The sequence below is a fragment of the Canis lupus genome, chromosome 13, assembly GCF_003254725.2.
Source record: "Canis lupus dingo isolate Sandy chromosome 13, ASM325472v2, whole genome shotgun sequence".
In the NCBI taxonomy this organism is placed as follows: Eukaryota; Metazoa; Chordata; class Mammalia; order Carnivora; family Canidae; genus Canis; species Canis lupus.
The window spans coordinates 10103551-10127905 of NC_064255.1; the positions used below are offsets into that span (position 1 = coordinate 10103551).

The window sequence follows — 24355 nt, forward strand, 5'->3', positions numbered from 1 at the left end:
GTATGTAATTTGGTAAAACAAGTAATTTGAAAGATTTCACTAAATAAAATAAAGGTAATTTAGGTGGCATTCTATGAGATAGAACTCAAATCACATTTGTATGCATCTATAATATTCTGGCAATGTTCATATTGATTCCTTATAAATAATACTAAATAGAGAAGCAAATGTTTGACATTTTAGATAGTTTAGCATAAATATTTTGTTTGCTTCCATATAGTTGAATGTTATGAATGGTTTATATTCCAATTCTTAGATGGGGTTTTATAAGTCATCCTTTGCTATAATAATGCCAGAAAATAGAAAGCTTAATCTTTCAGAAGATTCCTCTTCCTGTCCCCATCGTAACTGAAATTTACTTGTGTTCAATACAAAGGAATGGATAGAAATTATTTCATGTAGTCACAGAATTGCAATCAGAAGAGACCTCAGAGATCAGACTACTCAGCCCATGTACTCCAAAACCCTGAGATACTATATATAAATGCACAGAAACTTTCATATACCTATTAATGCGAGAGGTGAATGCCTTAGATCTGTGTTTATCCCATTTCTACTATCTTAATAGTGACTCTGGGGTCCCCAAAGCATTTCACTGTGCTTGAATCCCCTTAGCAGGGGGCAATGGGCCATGTATGGGTAGGAAGTCAGGACGCCAGAATATCTAAGCTGCTTCTGCTTTTCACGTCTTGTCCAGTCAGCCTAATCTCCAAACTCAGATCAAGTACAAATTATAGTGGACATGCAAATAACCAAAGGGTGTGGTGTGGTGCCCACTAAGGAGATTTTGGTCTAAAAGATAAGATGAGAAAAACTAAAAATATATATATATTTAAGGCCACATAGGGTAGTTTTGCTGTTGATAGGCAAACCCAGACCAATATAGGAATTCCTGGGTGTGGGTAAGAGCAACTGCTGGAGCCCAGTTATCTAGGTTTGAGTTCCTGCTCTATTCCTTACTGGCTGTGGGTTTGAGCATGCTATTTAACCTTCTGCTTCAGTCTTTTCACCTATAAAATGGAAGAGTAATAGTTACTAACCCATAAGATGGTTATGAGGGTTACACATAGTAAGTGCCTTTAAGTGTTAGTTGCTAAATTTATTATTTAGGTGCAGTAAAGAGGGAGGTTAGAAGAATACGAATTCATAAATCTCTACAGTGGGTACAATAATTCAGTGTGCTTACACTACAAACCTAATGTAATGATAAAGGATTTGTGTGTAAAAGGATAGTAAAAAGTTTAAAGTTCTCTGCAAATGGAAGTCCTTACTTTATAAGACTTCAGGTTTATATCTGCAGTTACTTTGTATCTGGGATTTGTTGGCACAGAAACTGGGTGGTTTGTTCTGAGTATGGGAGAGAATATAGTACTTGTCAGTCCCTCCTGCAATCTTCCAATAACATCAGGTCCTATCATCCTTAAAGCAGTAGATGACCTGGTCAGCTAGGGAAATAAATGCAAGGCAGATGTTTCCCTGCAGCCCAACGATGCCTCTTCTCAGTTTAGGATTTCCACCTCAATGGCACTGAGGATGTTAGTTGTTCTCTTCATTGTAGTTACTCTGTGGGGCTTTGGCTGTGACCCTCCTTTAATTCCTACTTATAGTTTGAAACTTAATCTGTGTAACAAAACATAAAATTCTGTTTTGTATTTGAATTAATTGAACTCCAGATGGAAGGGTCCCCATTATCTGTTTCCACATTTTCTATTTTTGTAGTATTATCACTTCCTAACACACCAAATATCTTATGATTATCATGTTTATGATCAGGTCTCTCTCAGTTAGAATGTCCGTCCCACATGGGCAGGATTTTTGTTTTGTTCCTTGATATGTGCCAATATCTCTAGTAGAGACTGCAACGATATAGGTATACCCTCTGTGTTTGTTGAACAAATGTATGTTGGATAACAAGTGATTGAGAGAAAAATATAAGGTGTTAGTGAGCTTGGTGGGAGGGAGCATTTTGAAATGATTTACTAAACATAACTTGATCTTTTCCAATAAACTATTTATACAGAGTTTATATTGGAGGAATGCCCTGTGAGCTTCTCATACCACAATCTGATAATTTGTAAGTCATTCAAATAATTTTTTTTAGAAAACAAACAGTAGATATAAACTTACCAGTTTAAGTAGCAATGTTTAGCGGTACTGTACAGCTGAATCCTTTAAAATACAGTGTAAATTATAACCTTTTATACAGTAAATTAGCAATCATTTATATAGTTAAGTGTAATCTGATATCCCTTATTGTCTCCAGTAGAATACGATATGAACTATTATTTAGATTATTATGTTTTGAGGTATTTTGAGAAATATCTTTATCAAATAATTGTTTCCCTTGAAGAATTTAAAAATATTTAAAAGGAGTATCAATGGGGATAGCCAAATTAACTACAGAATATTTAATTGTAAAAGAAAGCTTGATGCAAGCTTTATATATCCCAAGCAACCAAGGCTGGGATATATTTTCATTTCACAGAAATTTTTGTTGTAGCAACAGTTCCTATCCTGATACATATTCTGAAGTCCATAAGGTGTTTTTAAGGGAAACACAGTATTTTATTTAATTTTACTTGTTTTTTAATCTATTTGACAATAAATGCATCTTTACTATACAGATACATAAGGGAAACAGTATTTTAAAACAATGTCAATATAAACTTTGAATTAATATATATATTTTATTAGGTACGGTCTAAAGTTAGATCATCCAAATGGAGACATGGGTTCTATGATTTGTAAGACGACTGGAACTTACATTGGTAAATGTTCATCACCATTTTTTATAATTCTTAGAGATCCTGACTCTATTTCCTTGTTTTATATTCTCTTAGAACTCTCCTTCACCCTCATCACTCTCTTTAAAATTAACATTTCTTCTTTACCTTGGCTTCTTTTCGGTTTCATGTAAGCATGTATGAATTACCTTTTTCTTAAGGTTTATATTTAAGGTAAGCTTCTTCAAATTTCTTTTTTTTTTTTTTTGTTAATTCTTCTGTCATCCAGAAAATTCCATTACTAATTTAGCTGTTTTTGCTGTAGCCTTAATTTTTATGTTGTTTTCTTCCCTATTTCTCTATATACTCCAGGGACATCAATCTTTTAATTCTTTTTTTCTAGTTTTATATTGATGTACATCACTGTATGCATTTAAGGCTTATAACATGATGGCTTGATTTATATATACTGTGAAATGATTACTGCAATAGATTCAGCTAGCATCCATCCTAATCTTTTAATTCTACAATAGGCTTCACTTCATTCTGTCTCAGAGCTTTTGCAAGCCTCCCATCCTTAGAATTTCAGATTAAATATCATCAAAAAAGCCTTCCCTGATGCCCAGCCTTCCACTCTCAAAGTTCAGTCTGTTTTTTTTTTTTTTTTTTTTTTTTTTTGGTTACTTCTTCACAGTTATTAGTTCTCTGTGTCATTGCTCTTGACTGACTGTATCCCCCACTGTACAATATGCTCAGTTAAGAGAAGAATAAACTGCTCACCCTGCGTTGCTCAACCCCCAGCAGAATATCTCATCTAATTAAATAGCTGTGGAATGAATGAAAGAAATTTGAGGGCAGTTGGTTATGTATTTGTTCTTTTATCATTCTTCATTCATTATATTTTGTCAAGTTTTTCTAGTTATAATCTTAAGACATCTTAGTATGTGTATTTTAAAATACTAGATGCTTCTTTCAGATAGTTCATTGTCATGTCTTTGAGGATTAATAAATGGACATATAATTATAGTTTTAATTTTAAATTTCTTTGCTTTGCTTTTAAATCAGCTTTATAATATATAGTTATTGTTCTCCTGTGATTGGGAATTTAATTAATTGTGTATTTTAATTAATCCCAGGTCATCACAATGTCAGCTTCATCTTGGATAGTGATTATGGAAGGTAGGTCACTTTGTAAATAATAATTTTCATAATTGATTCAACTGGGTAAATAAAAGTATATATTTACTTTGTGCTGTGGACCCAGAGATTAAAAAACTAATTAATTTCTTCCCCCAAATTAATATTTAAGGGGTCTATCACTCCCTTTCTCTACTTTGTGCCTCAGACACAGCCTTTCAACTGTTGGGAAATAGTGCATTACCTAAAACAATAAATAAATTTTTTATTGTGATATTTAAAAGGGTTTTTTTGTCTTATAGCTCTCTGACTTAATTGTAATTCTTTTGATAACTAAATAGTTCAGTTTTCGTTTGAACTAATGTGAGGATAAATAAAATCCCATGGTTAATATTACTTGATAAAGGTGTTCATTTAAAGTATCAATACATACGGGGTGATGAAAGATAGTCATTACAGCTCACAATTGTCCATCTTAGCACCAAAGTTAATAACATTTATTCATGACCTTTAATAAATCTAGAAATCACTTCCAGATATCCTACACCCTAATTTCACTAAGAAAGAGTACCATGTGTTTATAGAAATATCAGAATATGCAAATCTCAACACATGATGCAAACCTCGTATTATAGATAATCATAATAAAGAACATGTAGTGGCAGGCAGGGTGCTAAGCATTTTACATATGTTTTCTGGTTGTATACTCCCAAAGAACCCATAACGTTGAGTGTTATCATCCCCTCTGTGTTGCACACTGGAAAAATGAGACTCAGGAAAGTTGAATAATTTGCCCATGGTTATTCAGCCAGTTGGAAGCAGCACCAGTGTGTGAACCCACACAGCCCTACTCCATGCCCTGAGCATTTTATTCTAGTGCTCTGCTAAGAGTGGTGGAGGATTTCAGCCATAGAGCCACATCTCCTCACTACTTGACATCCTGACACAGGATTCTTTAATCCTGGCAGAATTACCCCATTTCTCTATGCATTTGCAAATGTGTGTGGAGCATTTGTTGGCTGTCACAGTGACTAGGGCATGCTAATGGCTTTTTGTGGTCAGGACCAAGATAACTCCAAACTTAAATGAATTATTCTGCCCAAAATGTCGTAGTGTCTCCCCATGAAAAAATTAGCTGGTTAATAGAAATCCAAATAAATCACATTATTTAGTCATCTAGTACTAATATAGCTATAGTAGATCAGTAATAAGATATGTCTGTTCATTTTATTTTTGTTTCTGAAGGGAGATGAATGATTAGAAAATATTGAAAAAGATTAAAAAGATTGAGAAGAATGGCAATATTACAATCAAAGTAGATTATTCCTGGTTAATGCTCACAGACTGCAAGAGAAAGATGATATTTGGTCCTTGCATGCATGCAGCTGCCAATTGAGGTAGTGAGACCAAATCTATTATCATTGTATTTAAAAATCTTCTGGTTCCAGACAGCTAGAGGCAATGGGTTTATAACAAAGTGATGACTGTGTTGCCCACTTTATTATAGACCAATATAGACTGGACCCAAACCACGAAGAATATTATAATTAAATGGCAAACCATTGTATTTGGTACATAAATGGTACTAAGATTCACCTTTGTGATTTACATGGAGCAAATGACTTAGAGTCCCATGATTTACCAGTTATTTTCTGCAAGGACACAACCTACATACACATAACTTGATACAAATAGGGCAGTAGGATTTTATTGAAAATATTAGAAAGTCATGTTAGAAGCAGTTATTATTGAGTCTTAAATGATTTCCTGAACTATGTATGCTTTTTTTTTTTTTAATGCTCTCACTGTCATTCTTCTTCAGGTGAAAAAGATGAATTCTTAGTTCTGAGTCTCTATCAGAGGTATTAATTACCAAATCCATCATATATCTCTCAAAGAAGGAATTATCCAAAAATAGGTTTGAGTGATCAAGCTTGAATGTGATTGATAAGCATATATAAATCATTGTGTTGCATTAACATGCCTTGAAACTTTCCATTTTTAAAAGCCAGAAAATTTGCACATAATATAGGCAAAAATACAGCTTACAATAGTTGATTCTGTGATCTTGAGTTATAATTCCTTTTTTTAAAGCCAGTAGCTGTTCTTTTGTATTATGTCTCAAAACTGAGAAAACTGTGTTTCTATATAAAACAATCTTAGGAATTTAAGAAAACTTAAAAAAAATACAGCATTTACTACTTAAAAGCCTAGTTTCATGATTTTATGGCATTTAAAAAAATGTTAAATCATTTTATAAAGTAAAAAAACCATATTTTACAAATTTTGGGAGCATTCTTGAATGTCAGATGAACCAATTAAGACCATTGTGGCTCCCATTCTGTATGTCTTTTAATAACTAACCTTCTCTCCCTCTATTACCCCAAGTTCAAACAACAGCTGTTCCAAACTGATAAGGTTCAGATGAGGCTGCTTTAATTGAGAAATGCCTAGTCATTATCAATGAATTAGTGAAAATCACCTCAGTGTCATATCAAATAAATTACATTCAAATTTTATTTCAGGAGGCAATTTTCCCACCAACTTAAGAAGCAGGGTTCTTTTTTCAGATGTAGAATCTGACCATAGACAATGTTGTTGGAGCTGGCATCATTTCAGGTCTTTGAGAAATGACTGAAAGCTTATAACATACGAATATAAATCCAGTATGAACTTTTTAAGTAATTAATTTAGCATCCAATATTTCCAGAGACTCTGTGGTCTTACAAATGCACATTGTAATGCTTGGGTTAGAGTTATAGGAGTTTATTGTGGTCTCAACCAGAAGATTTTTTTTTAACTATTTATTTATTTATTCAGAGAGAGAGAAAGAGAGAGAGAGAGGCAGAGACACAGGCAGAGGGAGAAGCAGGCTCCATGCAGGCAGCCTGACGTGGGACTCGATCTCATCCATGTCTAGGATCACATCCTGGGCTGCAGGCGGCGCTAAACCGCTGTGCCACTGGGGCTGCCCTTAACCATAAGATTTGTATTATCCTTTTAGATTCTAGTTCAGTGTGTTATAAATATAATAGATGGGTTTTGAGACTTAACATTTGAATTTCTTAACATCTCTAATTATGAATTTCATTGAGGTAATTAGGGAAACAGTATTTAATTTCCCTTCCTCGCTTTCTAAGCTATGGAAGTGTAAGTCTGTATCAAAAAAATATGAATAGGTTCTGTGTTTATTAAGGGTGATTTAACTCTAGTGGATTATTGTTAACCTGCTTTATTCACTGGGCTCTCACACAGATTAGTGGCAGAAGAGAACTGTGTAGGACACAGGCTAGGAGTCCGGACTCAGGACTCAAATTGCCTGGCTTCAAAATCTGTTTCTGCTACCTACTCCCTTTATGATCTTGAGTAAGATAAATAGATCCTCCGCGTTGTACCTACCTCATGGGGTTGATATAAGGATAAAATGGCATAATAATTTAAAAACTTAAAAAAATCTTAAGTTAAAAGCTTAAAAACCTTAGCATGGTATCTGATAAGTGTTCAGTAATGTTAGTTATTCTGATGCTGAATGGATTATAAGAGAGGAGAGAGGAGGGAGGTCAACACAAAAGCCTTCATGAAAGATGATCCTCTATTTTTATCTTAATAAGAATTGTTTATTGAGGTATGATTTGCATATAATAAAAGGTGCATAATTTAAGTGTGCAGTAAGTTCTGGCCAATGAATGTTTGAGTATTTGTATTCTTTTATATTTGTGTAACCGGTAACTATATCAAGATATAGAACATTTTTGTCTTTCTAAAATGTTCTGTTGAGCTCCTTTGCAAATTATGACATTTATATCACTAAAGAAATAACATTTTCCTAAAATAAAGTTCATTTTTAAAGTAAGAATTTTTTTCTTTTTTTACGCAGGAGCTTCCCACAAAAAATGGCGTATTTTGTTTCTTCTCTAAATAAAATTTCAATGTTTCAAACATATGCAGGTATGTGAGCTCTGTGTGTGTGTGTGTGTGTGTGTGTGTATGACAGAGAGAGATAATGAAAAAGACAGAGAGACTTGTGTACTTCATTTTATCAAATCAATGACGATAATGACTTAAGGCATACTATATTATTTTAGGTACTGCTAAGAAAGGAAGAACACCCAAGATGGGGAGTCTAATAGGAAGCTCTGACATTAAATTAGGACCCAGAAAACTACATTTTTCATATAAGGTTGATTGAGAAACCAGCACATCACTCTGAAAGAGACAGAAAGGAAACTTGCATGTATCCACTTGGGCTGTTGGTCCAGGGAGAAGAAAAAATCTCCACTGTCAATTTAAACTACAAGCCATAAATCTCTCAGATTTATGGTCTCAATGTGGTCCAAAAGAATACTCAACCAGATTATTATTTACTTTAATTTATAGAGGTCTAAGGTTGGTAAACTCCTCAAAGAGTGTCAGAAACAAACACAAATCCTACTGTAAGAATTATACTTCATTCTGGGTCAGGAGTGATGGAGAGGCACATTCAGATTTCAAAGACGTTCAGAGGTGAAAAAAAGTGTCCTAAAGTCAATCAAATATATATTCTGGCTTTTTCTATTTAATGTGAAACTTGTGTGTAAAAATACGTAGAACTTTGATAGAACTAATAAGAACAATTTTTTATTATATTTTTATTTATTTATGAAAGACACACAGAGAGAGAGGCAGAGACACAGGCAGAGGGAGAAGCAGGCTCCATGCAGGGAGCCTGATATGGGACTCGATCCCTGGATCCCGGGATCACACCCTAAGCCAAAGACAGGTGCTCAACCGCTGAGCCACCTAGGCATCTCAATAATAAATTTTAATAAGAATCTACCATATATCATGCACTGGGCTATTTTACTAATATATCTAAAACTTATATATATGAAACCAGAAGACTTCCAACCATAGTTAATGTATTACTATATGAGAAAAATATAAGATGCTGGCCTATAAATAGAAGACAGATTTATTCTTTAAGAGTACGGGGGAAAGAGGCTGTGCTCATCCCTTCCTATATTTTCTTTTGGAATCAAACATCTATACTCAGCCCTGCTTTTCCTTAATTCCTGCATCTTCCATTACTGATATCTCTTTAGTGCCAGTCACCACTTAAAAGCCTGGTCCCCATGAGATGTAGGGCACTGTGAAAGCCATGTTAATTGTCCTCTGCAGGATTGCATCAGAGACAAAAATAGAAACACTCAATTTATGAATTTGGTAATCCACTACCTATTCTGTGTTATGTGTTAAAGCTAGGTAATTTGGAAAATTTATAAACATCAAGCATTTGGGATCATGTGTAATATTCATGACATTTTATTTAATGTGCTTCTCCTCCCTCCAGAGGTTACTATGATTTCCCCTTCAAGAGGAAGCACTCAAGGTGGCACCTTGCTAACAATAAGTGGACGGTTCTTTGACCAGACAGATTTCCCTGTCAGAGTTCTCATTGGAGGTATTTTTTATGGCTTTTAATATATTACATTGTAAGAACAATTCCTGGCTTTTATTTAATAATTTGTAGGAAGAATAATAGTCTTTTCTTTTCTTCGATTAATGTCTTAAATTTAAAGCTGAATATTTTCACAGGACATTTGGTTCTGGGGCTTGATACTTTTCCTGCTGTGACTTTTCCATGAGGGCTATTCCTTGCAACTTTACATGACCAGGACTTGGGCTTTGAGGTCATCACCAAAGGGCATTGTATGGTAGCAACATGGCTGCCTTCCGCAAATTCCTCACCACACTTGGAGACACATCTACTCTTTGTTTAACAAGCTTTTAAATGTTCTTCTTGAACTGTTGTTAATTCTTAATGGATTAGTTATGGGAAAATTTAAAGTATAGGGATACTCTTCTCATCCCCTTTTCATGTATTGTGACTTACCTGGTCATCAGGAATTACTGATGATATTGGCTTTAGAAAGAGCATTGGTTAATGTGTTATATTTTTACAAATGTGATAGGGCTTGGTTCTCTGATTATACATCATTTTTATGTATAACATAGGTTTATTCAGGGTAGGGAGCTGTGCAATTCAAAAGGGAGATGGAGGATGAATACAAGTGTGGGGATCTCCCTACTCAGTTATAATGACCTTACCCACCCTGAGCAAAGGACTGCATGTCTGGCCATGTAACTGGGCACATACTTTTTCTGATATAGCCCTCCTTAGGTACTTTCTACTTTTAAGGAATCTGCCTATGAGCCTGCCAAAATGTGACTTCAAGAGATGTAATTAGTATAAAGTAACCTCATCTAACATTTATGTAATATCTTCCTATCCCTGTGAATCCTTGCTGGTCACCTGTATAAAATATTAAAGCCTTTGCAATAAGATTTTTAAATATCATATATGTTTTCTGAAGTTTTAAATATAAGTATTTCATTTATTTTTTTTAAGATTTTACTTATTTATTCATGAAAGACACAGAGAGGCAGAGACACAGGCATAGGCAGAAGGAAAAGCAGGCTCCATGCAGGGAGCCCAATGTGGGACTTCATCCCGGGTCTCCGGGATCAGGCCCTGGGCTGAAGGCGGTGCTAAACCGTTGAGCCACCCGGGCTGCCCTATAAATATTTCAAATATCAAAACCAGGGACATAAAATATTTTTAATTTAGATACTGTTTTATGATATTATGATACAGTTGATATGCAAATATGTTAAGTTTTTATGATATTTCATTGCCATCAATGTGACAAGTTTTGAGATTTTCAATCCTCAGTAATTTCTTTATTGAAATTTCATTACTTTCGTTAAGATTTTTAAAAATTTTAAATTCCAACTAATTTATTGGAGTATAATTGCATATAGTAAACTGCATGTATTTTATTTTTTTCTTCCAAGTTTTTTTTAAAGATTTTATTTATTTATTCATGAGAGACACAGAGAGAGAGAGAGAGGCAGAGAGACAGAGACACAAGGCAGAGGGAGAAGCAGGCTCCATGCAGGGAGCCTGATGCGATACTCGATCTTGGGTCTCCAGGATCATGCCCTAGGCTGAAGGCGGTGCTAAACCGTTGAGCCACCAGGGCTGCCCTTCTTCCAAGTTTATATTTAAACTCCAGTTAGTTAATGTACAGTGTAATATTAGCTGCAAGTATACAATATAGAGATTCAGCACTTCCATAGACACATTCCATGTGTCTATGGAAGTGTGTACTCCTTAATCCCCATTACCTATTTAACCTACCCACCCCCACCTCTCTTCTGGTAACCATCAGCTTGTTCTCTGTAATTAAGAGTCTGTTTCTTGGTTTGTCTCTCTCTCTCTTTTTTCCCTTTGCTTATTTATTTTTTTCTTAAATTCCACATATAAACGGAATCACGTGGTATCGGTCTTTCTCTGACTTACTTCGCTCAGCATTATACTCTCTAGCTCCATCCATGTCATCACAAATGGCAAGATTTCATTCTTTTTTGTGGCTTTTATATATACTATCTCTTCTTTATCCACTCATCAGTTAATGAATGGGCTCTTTCCATAATTTGGCTATCGTTGATAATGCTGCTATAAACACTGGGGTGCATATATCCCTTTGAAATAGTATTTTTGTATTGTTTGGTTAAATACCTAATAGTGTAATTGCTGGATCATAGGGTAATTCTATTTTCAACTTTTTGAGGAACGTCCATACTGTTTTCCACAGTGGCTGTACCTGTTTGCATTCCTAACAAAAGTGCAAGAGTATTCCCTTTTCTGTATATTCCTGCCAACACCTATTCGTTTCTTGTGTTCTCGATTTTAGCTATTCTGACTGGTGTTAGGTGATATCTCATTGTAGTTTTGATTTGTATTTCCTTGATGATCAGCGATGTTGAACATCTTACCATGTGTCTGTTGGCCATCTGTACGTCGTCTTTGGAAAAAAAATGTCTATTCATTTGTGCATTTGTTAATTGGATTATTTATATTGGGGGTGTTGAGGAATCCTCAGTTAATTTCTTGAAAACAATGATTTGTCTATGTATCTTTCCTTTGCTCCACACAAAATAGGCTAAGTTGGTTTAATATACTGTTCAAATGCATTGTTTTCTATCTCAATTATCTTACTTTCACAAAGCATACAAAATTGTGAAAGGTAGTGTTGAAGTAAGTTTTCCAGGCCACCAAACAAAACTTGGCAAAGATACTTTCCTCTATTTGCTAACCTCTACCTCGTTTTTCATGGGCTGTGATTCCCATTTCAGTAAATACTTAAGGCACTGACTAGGAGGGGCATGTGGAAGTCTGGAATATAGACTCTTCACTCAGTTTTAATTGTGCTTTTGTATAATTGTTCTCGTTTAGACTCCTTTTGGTTTTGGTCTGCCTCTGGAAATACCATTTATGCATTATTATCTCTGTTGTTTTCATTTGAAGAACTTGGACTACACTACTGTTTGTTTGTTTGATTTATTTATTTCCTAAGATGGCTGGATTTGCAAATTCTGAACATTATGGACTTATTCAGCATTTTTTCTGTAGGGAACAAGATATAAGGCTTCACTTTGGACTCAAAAGTTAAATCTTTTACAGTGACATAGTTTTATCAATTTTTAAATTTTATTTCTCAGAAATCACTCAGATTTTTGAGTGATTATAGTTAGAGTATAACTCAGACTTGTGATGTTTTGGCAGGAAAATGTTGCTGTGTGAAAGTATGACAATGAGTGATAAGCTTTATTATTTTTTATTAGATTTTTAAAAAAATTATTTGGGAGAGAGTGAGTACAAGTCAGAGGGAGAAGCAGACTCCCGCTGAGAAGGGAGCCCAAGGCACGGGGCTCAATCCCAGGACCCTGAGATCATGACCTGAACCAAACGCAGACAGACATTTAGCCAACTGAGCTACCCAGGTGCTCCAGAGTGATAAGTTTTAATGCAGAACATATAAAGGAAATGAAGAAACCCCGACTTTGCTTCTTGCTTATGCAACTTGGTTTTCATCAGAAAAGCACTTCAAGATAAGCTGATTGTGATTTGCATTCTGGAGCTCTGTAGTAATAAGTCTGCACCTTATTTCTCTCTAGGTCAAACCTGTGATATTTTGAATGTCACAGAGAATAGCATATTCTGCAAGACACCCCCTAAACCTGAAGTTCTCAGAACTGTATATCCGGGTAAGTTACCAGAAGAGAGAATGGCCATTCTACATTTACATAAGAAGACATATGCCATTAGTCTTTTAGTCCATTTGGGCTCCTGAAACAGAATACCACAGACTAGGCAGCTTATAAACAACAAACACTTATGTTTTACAATGCTGGAGCCTGGGAAGTCCCAGATGATGATGCCAGCAGACTGGATGTTTAGTGAGGACCTGCTTCCTCATAGATCAGCACCTTCTTGGGGCTAGAGAATTCTGTGGGGCCTCCTTTATAAGCCCTCATTATGAGGGCTCCACTCTCATGACCTAAACACCTCCCAAAGGCACCACCTGCTAATAACGTGACATTAGACATTAGGTTTCAACATCTGAGTTTTGGAGGAGAAGCAAATATTCAACCCAGAACAATTAGTAACAAAAAATATTTGAACTTTTTAGAATTTTTAGTGAGAATTATAATAATTTTTTCCACTTTTTCTCCTTACACTTTCTGGATCAGGAAATATTTGTATTAAAATAGCTGCCTCAAAACTGTACCATGAAAATAAACTCAGCCTGAATTCCTGAGACACCCTATTGAATGAGTTTGAGGATGACTTTATTTCAGATTAAATGAGAGTACTGAATGTTGGTGCAGGCTGCATGGCCTTTTTGTGGTTAAAAAATAAATGGCAGAGGTTAAATCCTTACTTGTCTAGAATGTTTTAAGAGTGATAATAGAGGATGAGAGAAATGGAACTCAAAATTCTTTCCAGACCTTGGCCTGTGACTCACTGTAGGTGCTTTGACACCTCCAGTGATACTACTGAGAGGCTGAATGGCTTTGAGGGCATATATCTCCTATCCTGTGCACATAGTGAAATTGGTTTATTTATATCACTGGTTGGTATTTGAAGCCAAGTAAATTATGTTTATTAACCTCTTAAAATTCCTGGTTTTGAATGACATTAGAAAAAGATGCCCAGTTTAAGAGAGTGTTTTGATCATCATAGTTGATAACTTTAAAGAAAGTTGTATTTATCAAAGAACACTGTTGCTGCCAGGGGTATTCACGTTTTTCTCCAAGCAAACTCAACTGAAGAGGAGGAGCCATCTTTTTCTAGATCCAGCCACTCCAGACCAGATTAAGGCTGCTGGAAGAAGGCACGAGTCTGTCTGATTGATGTGTTTTAAGGAAGAAAAAAAAAAAGTGAGATGGCTCCCTTATGATTAAGAAAAAACAATTCAGATTTTACACTGGCAAGTGTAGGTTCACTTTAATGAGAATATTCCCTCTGATTCTGTCCAAGAAGGAGATGAAATCATAGGACAGAAGTGATGTTAGAAAGATGAAGAACAAATACAAAAATCTTAGAGTCAACACTGTCCATTCTTTGATTAGTTGCAAACCACTAATAGAGTAACTTTTGTTAGAGAGAGTAATCAGGCAAAGTCTTTGAAATAAAATGGTCTGAATCATGAAGTTTTGAGATTTAACTATGTAAAGTAACATCAATCATGTCACAGGTAATAGTTATCATATTATTATTATCTTAAATAATGTACTTAGTAACCTCTAATCCCCATAGCAACCAGGCAAATAGTGATATTACTCCCATTTTACATATGTAGAATCTGAGGTGCAAATATATGAAATAATAATAAATAAATTGTAGACTATCTTAAAAGTACTCTATCCTGTGGGTACAGGTACGTGTATGGGTATGTGTAATTGTTTTGTTTACATGCATACTCTAAAAATGTGAATAGCAATAGAATATCTATAACCACCACCCAAGTAGAGGGCCATTGAGACACCACAAGAAAATTCTGATGAGAGTATTCTTCTATTTTGTTATATTCAGGTGGGAGAGGCCTAAAGCTTGAGATATGGAATAATAGTCGGCCAGTGCACCTTGAAGAGATACTTGAATACAATGAAAAAACACCAGGGTACATGGGTGCCATTTGGGTAGATTCAGCTTCCTATATTTGGCCCATGGAGCAAGACACATTTACTGCACGCTTTAGTGGATTTTTGGTGGCTCCAGACTCTGATGTCTATAGATTCTACATCAAAGGCGATGACCGATATGCTATTTATTTCAGCCAAACTGGACATCCAAAAGATAAGGTAAGGAAACCACAGAATACTATTTAATATTATAAAAACAATATGACAACTTTTATATGTATCTCATTTATTCTAAACCCAAGCTGATGCATATACTAAAAAAAATATGAGGTATATTTTCACATGGTTGGGTTTTTGGCTATTTTAACACATCTAATGTGAACTATAAAATCACCATAGAAAACTCATGGCTTAAAAAAAAATGCTTTCCTATACTTAAATTTTCTCTAGGAGGGAAAAATATGTATTTCCTTTACAGATTATTTTAGGGACACCTGAGTGGTTCAGTGGTTGAGCATCTGCCTTTGGCTCAGGTTGTGATCCCAGGGTCCTGGGATCAAGTCTCACATCAGGCTCCTCGCAGGGGAGCCAGCCTCTCCCTCTGCTTATGTCTCTGCCTCTCTCTCTGTGTCTCTCATGAATAAATAAATAAAATCTTAAAAAAACAAATATTATTTTAATTATGGAAGAGTTATAACTATACATAGGAAACTTGGGAAAGAGTAAAAATAACTCACTATTCTACTAGATCTATTTCACTATTATGTGGTTATGAGATTGAAGTCTGTCATTTCTTTTTGTGTCTGTTTATTATATAAATAAGATTATACATTCAATTTCATAGTCATTTTTGTCACATTAGAATTTCCACATTTTATTAAATAATTTTCACAATACAATTTTTTTATGACTGAATAGTGTTCTATTGTCTGGGTTTACTAAACCTGCATCACGTTGTGCCTACAGATACATTTTTAGCTTACCTGACTTTTTATGACCACAAATAAAATAAACATTATTGGGTATTCATTAAATTATGTGTTCATTAAGTTATTCTGCATTTTAATTATTTCTTTAGAAGATTTTCACAAATGTGAAAATAATAAATCAAATAAAAAGAATATTCTATGACCCAGTGTATATGGCAAGATTGTCCCCCAAACTGGAGGAACAAGTTTAAATTGCTGCCTGTAGTATATGGATTCTAATTTTACTAGCTTTTCAGCATGTTTCCTCCAAGATGGGATAGTCATTCCCGACAGGAAGTACCAAGTTTTCTCATTCTAGAACACAAACCCATTTAGTGATATTTAGCATTTTTCACACCTACTTTTAGTAATCTCATTTGGATTAAATCTCTAAAAGCTCTCCACAGAGGAAAAGGATATTTTATTTAGCAATAACAACCTTGCTCCTGGTATGTATCTTTCTATTTTCCATTGCAGTTCTAATTGTGGAAAAGCTACAGTTTGTGTATGTTTGTGGTATAGTGGTGCTGATGTTAGTTGAGGGTGTAAAGTATGAAGTGAGCTTTGATAATTTTTAAAAACTTTATTTCACTGTGTAAAACTGATCTTAGAAGAAAAATATGGTAGTTTCCTGTTTTTCTATTCATAAAAGTTCTAGGATTGACAGAAATAATAAATGATAAATTATAAATAAAAAAGATCTATTAATAAGTTCTCCTCTCCCTCTCTTACTCTTTTTCTTTTTGGGATAAGGTGAGGATTGCATATCATTCTTCCAATGCCAACAATTATTTTTCCAGTCCAACACAGAGATCAGATGACATTCATCTTCAGAAAGGAAAAGAGTAAGCTTTTAAATTTTTCATTAAACTGTTGTGTGGTATTTAAAAATTGTAAGTTTAGGGACACCTGGGCAGCTCAGTGGTTGAGCATCTGCCTTCAGCTCAGGGCATGATCTTGGAGTTCCTGGATCGAGTCCCACATCAGATTTCCTTCATGGAGCCTGCTTCTCCCTCTGTCTGTGTTTCTGCCTCTCTCTCTGTGTCTCTCATGAATAAATAAATAAAATCTTAAAGCAAAAACAAAAAAACCCTGTAAGTTTATATCTAAAAATATTTTTAGTTTGTTTTATGGGTGGAAGTGATATTAGTTTTTGGCTTAATTTATAATTTGTCATTTTTTAATATTTTTGTTAAATATGGTTTCTATAGTTTCAGGAATACTGGCATTCAGCCAACCTGGGGAATTTGATATCTAAATTATCCCTGTTGCAGAAATGATAATTTTGTGAAATTTACCTAATCCTGTTCTTAGTTTCTTACTAACCTTTGCATCAATCCAGCCATCTAATTTCCCTGCTCAAGCACCTGTGCTCTTGAATATTTCTAGAGAAAAAACACAAAACCATATGCTTTGGTACCACAGCTAATGTATGTTTGATATTCATTGATTTACTTTAGACCCTGGGCCAGGAAATTTAATACAAAAAATATTGAAATATACTCCCTGCCCTTAAGGAGTACATCACTTAGTGCTACAAGGTCAGTTCCAGGGAGATGAGAGTGTCATTCAAATAGTAGATAATCCCATTCAAAAAGCCATTAAGGATTCTTAGAAAGCAGGGAGGTAAAAGACATGGTGTATTCAAAGTAGCTAAGTTTCATGAAGATCAGTAGATTCAGTGGGATCATCTCCCGTTTATCATTTGTATCTGTTAGATTTTGCTGCATAAGAAACTACTCCCCAAAATTTAGTAACTTAAAGCAACCCACTTTTGCGATGGCTGGGCAATTCTTTTGGTCCTGGTTACTTTAGTTGGTGATTGATAGCCTAGAACGGCCTTGCTCATATGTTGAGAACCACCATTTGCATGGTTGGAATTTAGATATTTGGGATATCCCACTCCACATGGTCTCACCTCTCAGTGGGGAGCCTAGGTTTGTCACATTGGTGGGTGGGTTTCTAGTGGTAAAGAGAGAAATTGTTATTGCACATATACTTTTTAAGACTCTGCTTTTGTCACATTTGCTAATATCCTATTGGCCAAAGTAAATGGCCAAATCTAGAATCAAGGGGTGAAGAAATGCACTTCACTTCTAGATTGTAGGAGGTGTTTTGTTTTGTTTTGTTTTGTTTTTCATTCTACAACACCACCCTTCCAGACATTGATGAGATTATGCCTACAAACAGCACCATGAAGACCAGATGGAGCTAGACAGGGAGGGTTGGGATCAAAGGTACTTGAGAGCAATCATACTCAGTGTTCTCACTGACATCTTGGTAATAACGACATGGGGAAAGCATTCCATTCTTTTTCTCCTCCTCTGACTGTCACTTCTTTATGTACTTAAACATTTACTTTTTTAACCAGAGTCACTGCCAATTCATGGTAAGTAGAGTACCTAGTTAATCCTTACTGCTATTAAGCATTCATACATATTTCAGACTCTGCATTGGCCTTGGAAAATGCGTTCAGTTTCCCTGCTTGGCGGGAGCACAGAGCTTACATGGAAGGGACTCATAATACATCTGCTGTGTGATATCTGTGCTCCTGCAAGTTAGTATGGAATTTATACACTGACCTTTATAATGATGGCTGTGAATTCTGAAATCGAGGCCATTCTAGCTGGCTCCTTTCACAGTGGTCCCTGGCACCTTTCCAAAGGTAGCTCATTTTCCAGGTTCATCCTAGTCACATAATAAAGCCTCATCTCTAAGTGTGTATCTTTTTGGTCACCCTGCTCTACTTCGAGTCATACCTCTGTTACTGATTTTTAAGTAACCTTTTGATCTTTAAAGCTCTCTTAGTGTCTGTTATTCATATGAACAAAGACAATAATAATAATATATATTTTATAGGATTTTGTGAAGATTAATAATGTTTGCAAAGTGCTCAGTTTAGTGTCTTGTACATAGCAGGTCCCTAATGAAGATTTTTAAACTGCTAATAAGGATACAGAATTTAATGATTCTTCTTACTGTGGCCTACATTGCAGAGCTGGCAAACAGGTTCTCAGGGCAGCCGAGAGCCTGATGTAGTCCTCCAATACCAGTACCAGGAGGGGGATGATCCATAGCCCCATCATCCTAGAAAGATGACAGGTGATACATGTCCCCTATTCAGAGTCTTTCATGAACTGTGAATACTCACTCTTCACATACAAGAGGGTATCTGTTGAATCATGTGAGGCAATTTAGAGGAACTCCCAGCTGGCTTCTCCAAAGATGGGAGCAGTGGTGACATTAATAGAGATTTAGGTAGGTAACCAATAGCTTTTCATCACCTGTAACAGCTGGCCAGAGAATGCCTTATTCTCTATAGGCAGTTGGATGACCCAGCTTCTTGGAGGACCATAATCAATCTAATCGGTAACAGCTTCCTAAAGCCATGTTTTATTTCCCAAGTTATAAGTGGAGCCATTATTTAAGGAACTAGAGAAGAACTTTCATCCCTGACATATTTAACCACTCAGATACAAAATATGTGATACACCTAAGTCTGCCTGTCATTTTCTTACACATATTAAAGTATTTAAACTCCACATGCCCTCTGTGTTTTAGGCCAGGGAGTTTGCATTATAATGTACTTTTGTTTTAAGCTCCTTGAGGATAAGCGATGGTATCTTTTTCAGTAAATATTTACTGACAAAACTGAATGAGTTAGTCATGAATGGGGACAACTCTGTATCTCTTGTGTGGATATCTTACATAATTTATTTTATTTTAATAAACCACTATGAAATTTTATATTTAAAATCAAAGATACTGTAAAAAATAAATAAAACAAAACAAAATCAGGGATACTACAATATAAATAATTTAATAGGCTGGTGTTTTATATAGTGTTGCAATTTTATTTTCATTGGAAAAAATTTCATATGTTTCCAGATATTACATTGAAATCTTGCTGCAGGAGTATAGACTGAGTGCCTTTGTTGATGTTGGCCTGTACCAGTATAGAAACGTTTATACAGAACAACAGACAGAAGATGCAGTAAATGAAGAACAAGTTATCAGATCCCAGTCGACAATTGTCCAGGAAGTACAGGTTTGCTATGATTATAGATCCACTTCGTAGAAAGTAAATGTTCAAAGATAGGAGCTCTATTTGATTATTAATTTTACTAGGGAAGATGGTGTTTTGGGGGAGGGGAGATTATTGACTTGTGGCTTAGAGTATCTATCTGTATTAAAACTCAAAAGGTGGGATAACTGGGTGGCTCAGTGGTTGAATGTCTGCCTTTGGCTCAGGTTATGATCCTGGGGTCCTGGGATCGAGTCCTGCGTCTCCCTCTGCCTATGTCTCTGCCCCTCTTTCTGCGTTTCTCATGAATAAATAAATAAAATCTTTTAAAAAAATCGCCAAAAAACTCAGTAGTCTGTTATTTGATAAGAGAGAAACTTCAAAATGTTTTGTCATTTGCAGTAAAATCAAGAGGCATTGAATAGTTGACTATCATGCTTTTAAAGTGTATTTTTCTATACAGTAAAGATTTTTTTTTAATTGGAAAATAGCTTATAACATTGGAAAACTGGGAAACATCTAGTGCAACTAATGAAGTTCAGAAGATCACGGTAACCAGCCCGTGTGTAGAAGCTAATTCATGTTCACGCTACCAATATAGATTAACCTATAACATGGAAAAAACTGGTAAGTTGTAAATTATAAAAGAAATTTTATTTCTCTTCATTTATAGATGGAATTATAAAAATTTGCTGTAGTCAAATTATAAAGATTTGCTTTAGTCAAATTCTTTCTGGAAAATATTGTTTTAATAGTATGCTAGACAAGCTAAAAATACGTTGTGAAGAAAAACCTTTAGACTAGGATAAAAATGGCATCAGTAAAAACAACTTCCAGGTATATAATATCATTTTTGTTTATAAGGATCATGATAAATGTACACCTATGTGCACACAAGGGATTTATATATCTGTGATTCATAGGTATGTTAAGATAATAAGAATCCAATTTATCATTACAGAGAACTAAACATTTCTTCCAGTTCCTCAAATTAAGTGACAAAGATATGAGACACTAATTTATTCGTTAACAAAAACATCGTATCTCTATTTTATATTTAACCTTAAAATATAATTTTTACTATTTCCATTAATTGTTTCATTAAGTAAATATTGACAGGCGCTTACTATTTTCTAAACACAATGCTTAGTACTAGGGGACTATTAAAACAATAAAATATGATCCTACTCTTCAAGAGATCACAATCCAAATAAGTAGTCACAATTGTTGAACTTGCATCAGTTTCAAAACACAATTTTATTAAGTGATAACATGATACAGACGATGGGCACTTGAAAAAATCAAATATAAAACATTAGTACTGGCTATGGTAGTACAAAAGATTTTAACTCTTCTTTTTTAAATTAAAACCCCTAATCATTTGACTTTTTTTTTTTTTTATCCAAGTCTTGCTACCTGGCGATGCTTCTGACTTCATATTGGAATCAGCTTTAAATGATCTCTGGTCTATAAAACCAGATACAGTTCAAGTAATAAGAACACAAAACCCCCAAAGCTATGTTTACCTGGTAACTTTTATATCAACTAGAGGTAAGCATATATTTCATTTTGTATTTCTGTTAGGTTTTTTCTAAGAGACAAATTTGTATCCTGTACAATTTCACTGAAAATGGTAAAAACTCCATAAAATGACAGAAGAAAAGAAGTGAATTCATAAAATAAAAACTAAACAGTTAATTTTTTCTATTATAATCAAAACTTTAGTTGTATTTTAAGTATTGTACAATTCCAATGCATGAGAAATATACTATGTATACTAAAAATGCACTATCTATTTAATAGCATACTAAGTTAGCAAAAATTAATGAAGATGTAAATTCTGGAAATAAAAGTTTAAGTACTCAATATTTGTCAAGAGACACTAGTCTGGCCAGATCGTGCCCGATGAAAGGATTCTATGGTCAAAGCCACATAGGAAACTGCATACACCAACTTCTTGTTGAAGATTGACAGAGCTCATTCGAATATTAAAATCCTTGAGGATTCCTACAGTGAAGAAACAAACATACAAACACACAAACTGGAAAAAAACCACTTTACCTGTGTTTAATACAGCATTTTCCCAAATTATTTGACCTCTCTTCTTTTCAAGTAATAGCTATTAATTTCCTGTTAATGTTTTACATTTTCAAATCTTTTTTTTTTTTTTTTTTAAGATCTTTTTTATTTATTCATGAGAAACACAGAGAGTCAGAGACAGGCAGAGGGAGAAGCAGGCTCCATGCCGGGAGCCTGATGTGGGATTCTATCCCAGGACTCTGGGATCATGCCCAGAGCCAAAGGCAGATGTGCTCAACCGCTGAGCCACCCAGGTGTCTCTACATTTTCAAGTCTTACAGCCACATTTAGCAACCAAGCTTGGTATTTGGGCGATCTAGCTCAAAAATAGGTTCCTGAATATGTATTGTAAAAAAATTTTGTTTGGGCACTCATAATTCATTTAGGAAGATGTTACTTCATTGTTTATGTCTCATTTGATAAAGCTGTCCATTTGATTGGTGAGTGGAGGGCAAAGAATTTTATTTAATATGAATTGAAGTTCTAAAAATTTCCCAAAGGTTAGATTGTCAAAATGCCGTATAAATGAAGATATGGTTATCCTTGTTCTCCCAGAAACTTATCTACAGCTCAGAGAGAAATTTTAAGGCTTCAGCAGCATACGTTAAGAAATATGTCGGTAAAATCATAACTGGGCAAATTCTAGGACATTGTCCAACAGAGAAGGTCAATGGGATTCCACTGGCGAAGCATCTTCCCAAAGTAGAGATACATCTGAGGACAAACTCTTATTTTCCTCAAAGTGAGATTGTATAAACAGGCTTCACAAGCCTGGGGCTATTTCCTGGGATTCAGCTTCATGCCATATTTCTGTTTAAAGAAAATAGAACTATCTCAGCTTCGCCCTTTATATTATGATAACAGTACTGGACAAAACTAAAAGAATTTTTGGAATATCCCACTTCCAATTGATGTTTACCCTCTGGTTCCAAAACCTCCTTCTGTTTATCTCATAATACTTTCTTTCAAACCATGGAAACTGAACCTTAAATGAATAGCACTTTATTTGCTGCTTTGCTATTTCTGCTGCAGTTAAATCTGCTCAAAGTCAAGGATCCATTCCTTGACTTCTCCGTTCATCCTTTTCTTTGGTGATAATACAACTAAATAAACCCAATTTTATTTATTTTGAATGTCTATTATGGCTATATTGGTATTTTATTAATTAACATCAAATTCTGTTTGGTATTTCATTGCAGGAGACTTTGATCTGCTTGGTTATGAAGTGTTTGAAGGGAACAATGTCACACTGGATATTACAGAACAAATCAAAGGAAAGCCCAGTTTGGAGACATTCACATTGCACTGGGATGGAGTCACTTCTAAGCCTCTGACCCCATGGTCATCAGAAGCTGAAGTAGGCTGTTTGTTAATTTCTTAAACAGAAATCTGTTTAAACGTCACCTTTATATTAAAAAAACTTCCCACACTTTAAGGAATGGTAATATACTCTTACTTGGCATGATGGGTTGGAGCCAACCCACATTGAGCAGAGAAGGAAGGAGACGTCACACAGAGACAGAGGGGATGGGAGGGAGTTCTTAGATATGTGTTAACAGGATCCAGTGTATCCTCCCAGAGCCCAGCTGTTCCCATAGAAAAAAAAAATGTTTGCTTGGGAGTTACTGAATTTTGACAACTACCTACACCATGAGTTTGTTAACATTTGTTGCATGATTAAAGATCTTATATTACCTCCTTAATTCTAAACATGAATTCTATCTGTGTCTTGCCAGAGAAGTAGGTATGGGAATTACAGGAGAACTTGTAAAAGTGTACTAATTCCTGAGTAATCCAAAATGACTTATTATTTTTAAATAATCATAAATGCAGTCTTATAGTATCTGAATTTCTTCTTTTGAAAAACTGAATGTGTTAGGATGTATATTTTTCCCAGTTAATTTTGAGTTAATTGAGAAAACTACTGACTTGGAACCTGTTTAATTAGGTGCTAATTCATTTAGGCTCGCCTCATTGCCCTCTTTAAAAAAAACTGCTAAACAAATATGTCTACCTTATGTAACAACTGTGTAAGCTGATATTACCCAATGGGATGTAACTATTGTCATTCTAAAGTAAAACTCTCGAAAAAGTCACTGGACACTGAAATTATTACACAGAAATTAAAAAATATTTGGGAAATGATCTCATAATGATGGCTAAAGTATAGGAATTGTATTATGCAAATGTTCTATTATAACTAATTAGTGGAATTAGTGGTAGAATTATGAATGTTCTAACTCTTCATGAAAAAGAAGTTACTAAAGCTCATACTGTTAATTTAGTTTCAGGCAGCCGTGGAAGAAATGGTTACCACCAAGTGTCCACTACAAATTGCAAATTTTGAAGAAGGATTTGTTGTGAAATACTTTCGAGATTATGAGACTGATTTTAACCTGGTATGGAAGATTAAAATGAACTGTGAAACTGACCAAATAAGAAAATGCTTGGAA

General features: G+C 34.8%; 1 protein-coding gene across 4 annotated transcripts in view; it reads left to right on the forward strand.

The window, feature by feature from the left end:
• Positions 1 to 24355, forward strand: part of PKHD1L1 (PKHD1 like 1) — a 147541-nt gene that overhangs the window by 14761 nt on the left and 108425 nt on the right. For all 4 annotated transcript variants that reach the window (XM_025451092.3, XM_025451093.3, XM_025451094.3 and 1 more), the window contains exons 7-19: positions 2021 to 2074; positions 2695 to 2768; positions 3860 to 3902; positions 7738 to 7808; positions 9190 to 9300; positions 12861 to 12950; positions 14782 to 15050; positions 16553 to 16644; positions 19688 to 19847; positions 20315 to 20450; positions 21231 to 21374; positions 23102 to 23259; positions 24188 to 24301. In XM_025451092.3, the coding sequence (XP_025306877.3) occupies positions 2021 to 2074; positions 2695 to 2768; positions 3860 to 3902; positions 7738 to 7808; positions 9190 to 9300; positions 12861 to 12950; positions 14782 to 15050; positions 16553 to 16644; positions 19688 to 19847; positions 20315 to 20450; positions 21231 to 21374; positions 23102 to 23259; positions 24188 to 24301 (1516 nt within the window). The remainder of the gene's footprint in view (positions 1 to 2020; positions 2075 to 2694; positions 2769 to 3859; positions 3903 to 7737; positions 7809 to 9189; positions 9301 to 12860; positions 12951 to 14781; positions 15051 to 16552; positions 16645 to 19687; positions 19848 to 20314; positions 20451 to 21230; positions 21375 to 23101; positions 23260 to 24187; positions 24302 to 24355) is intronic.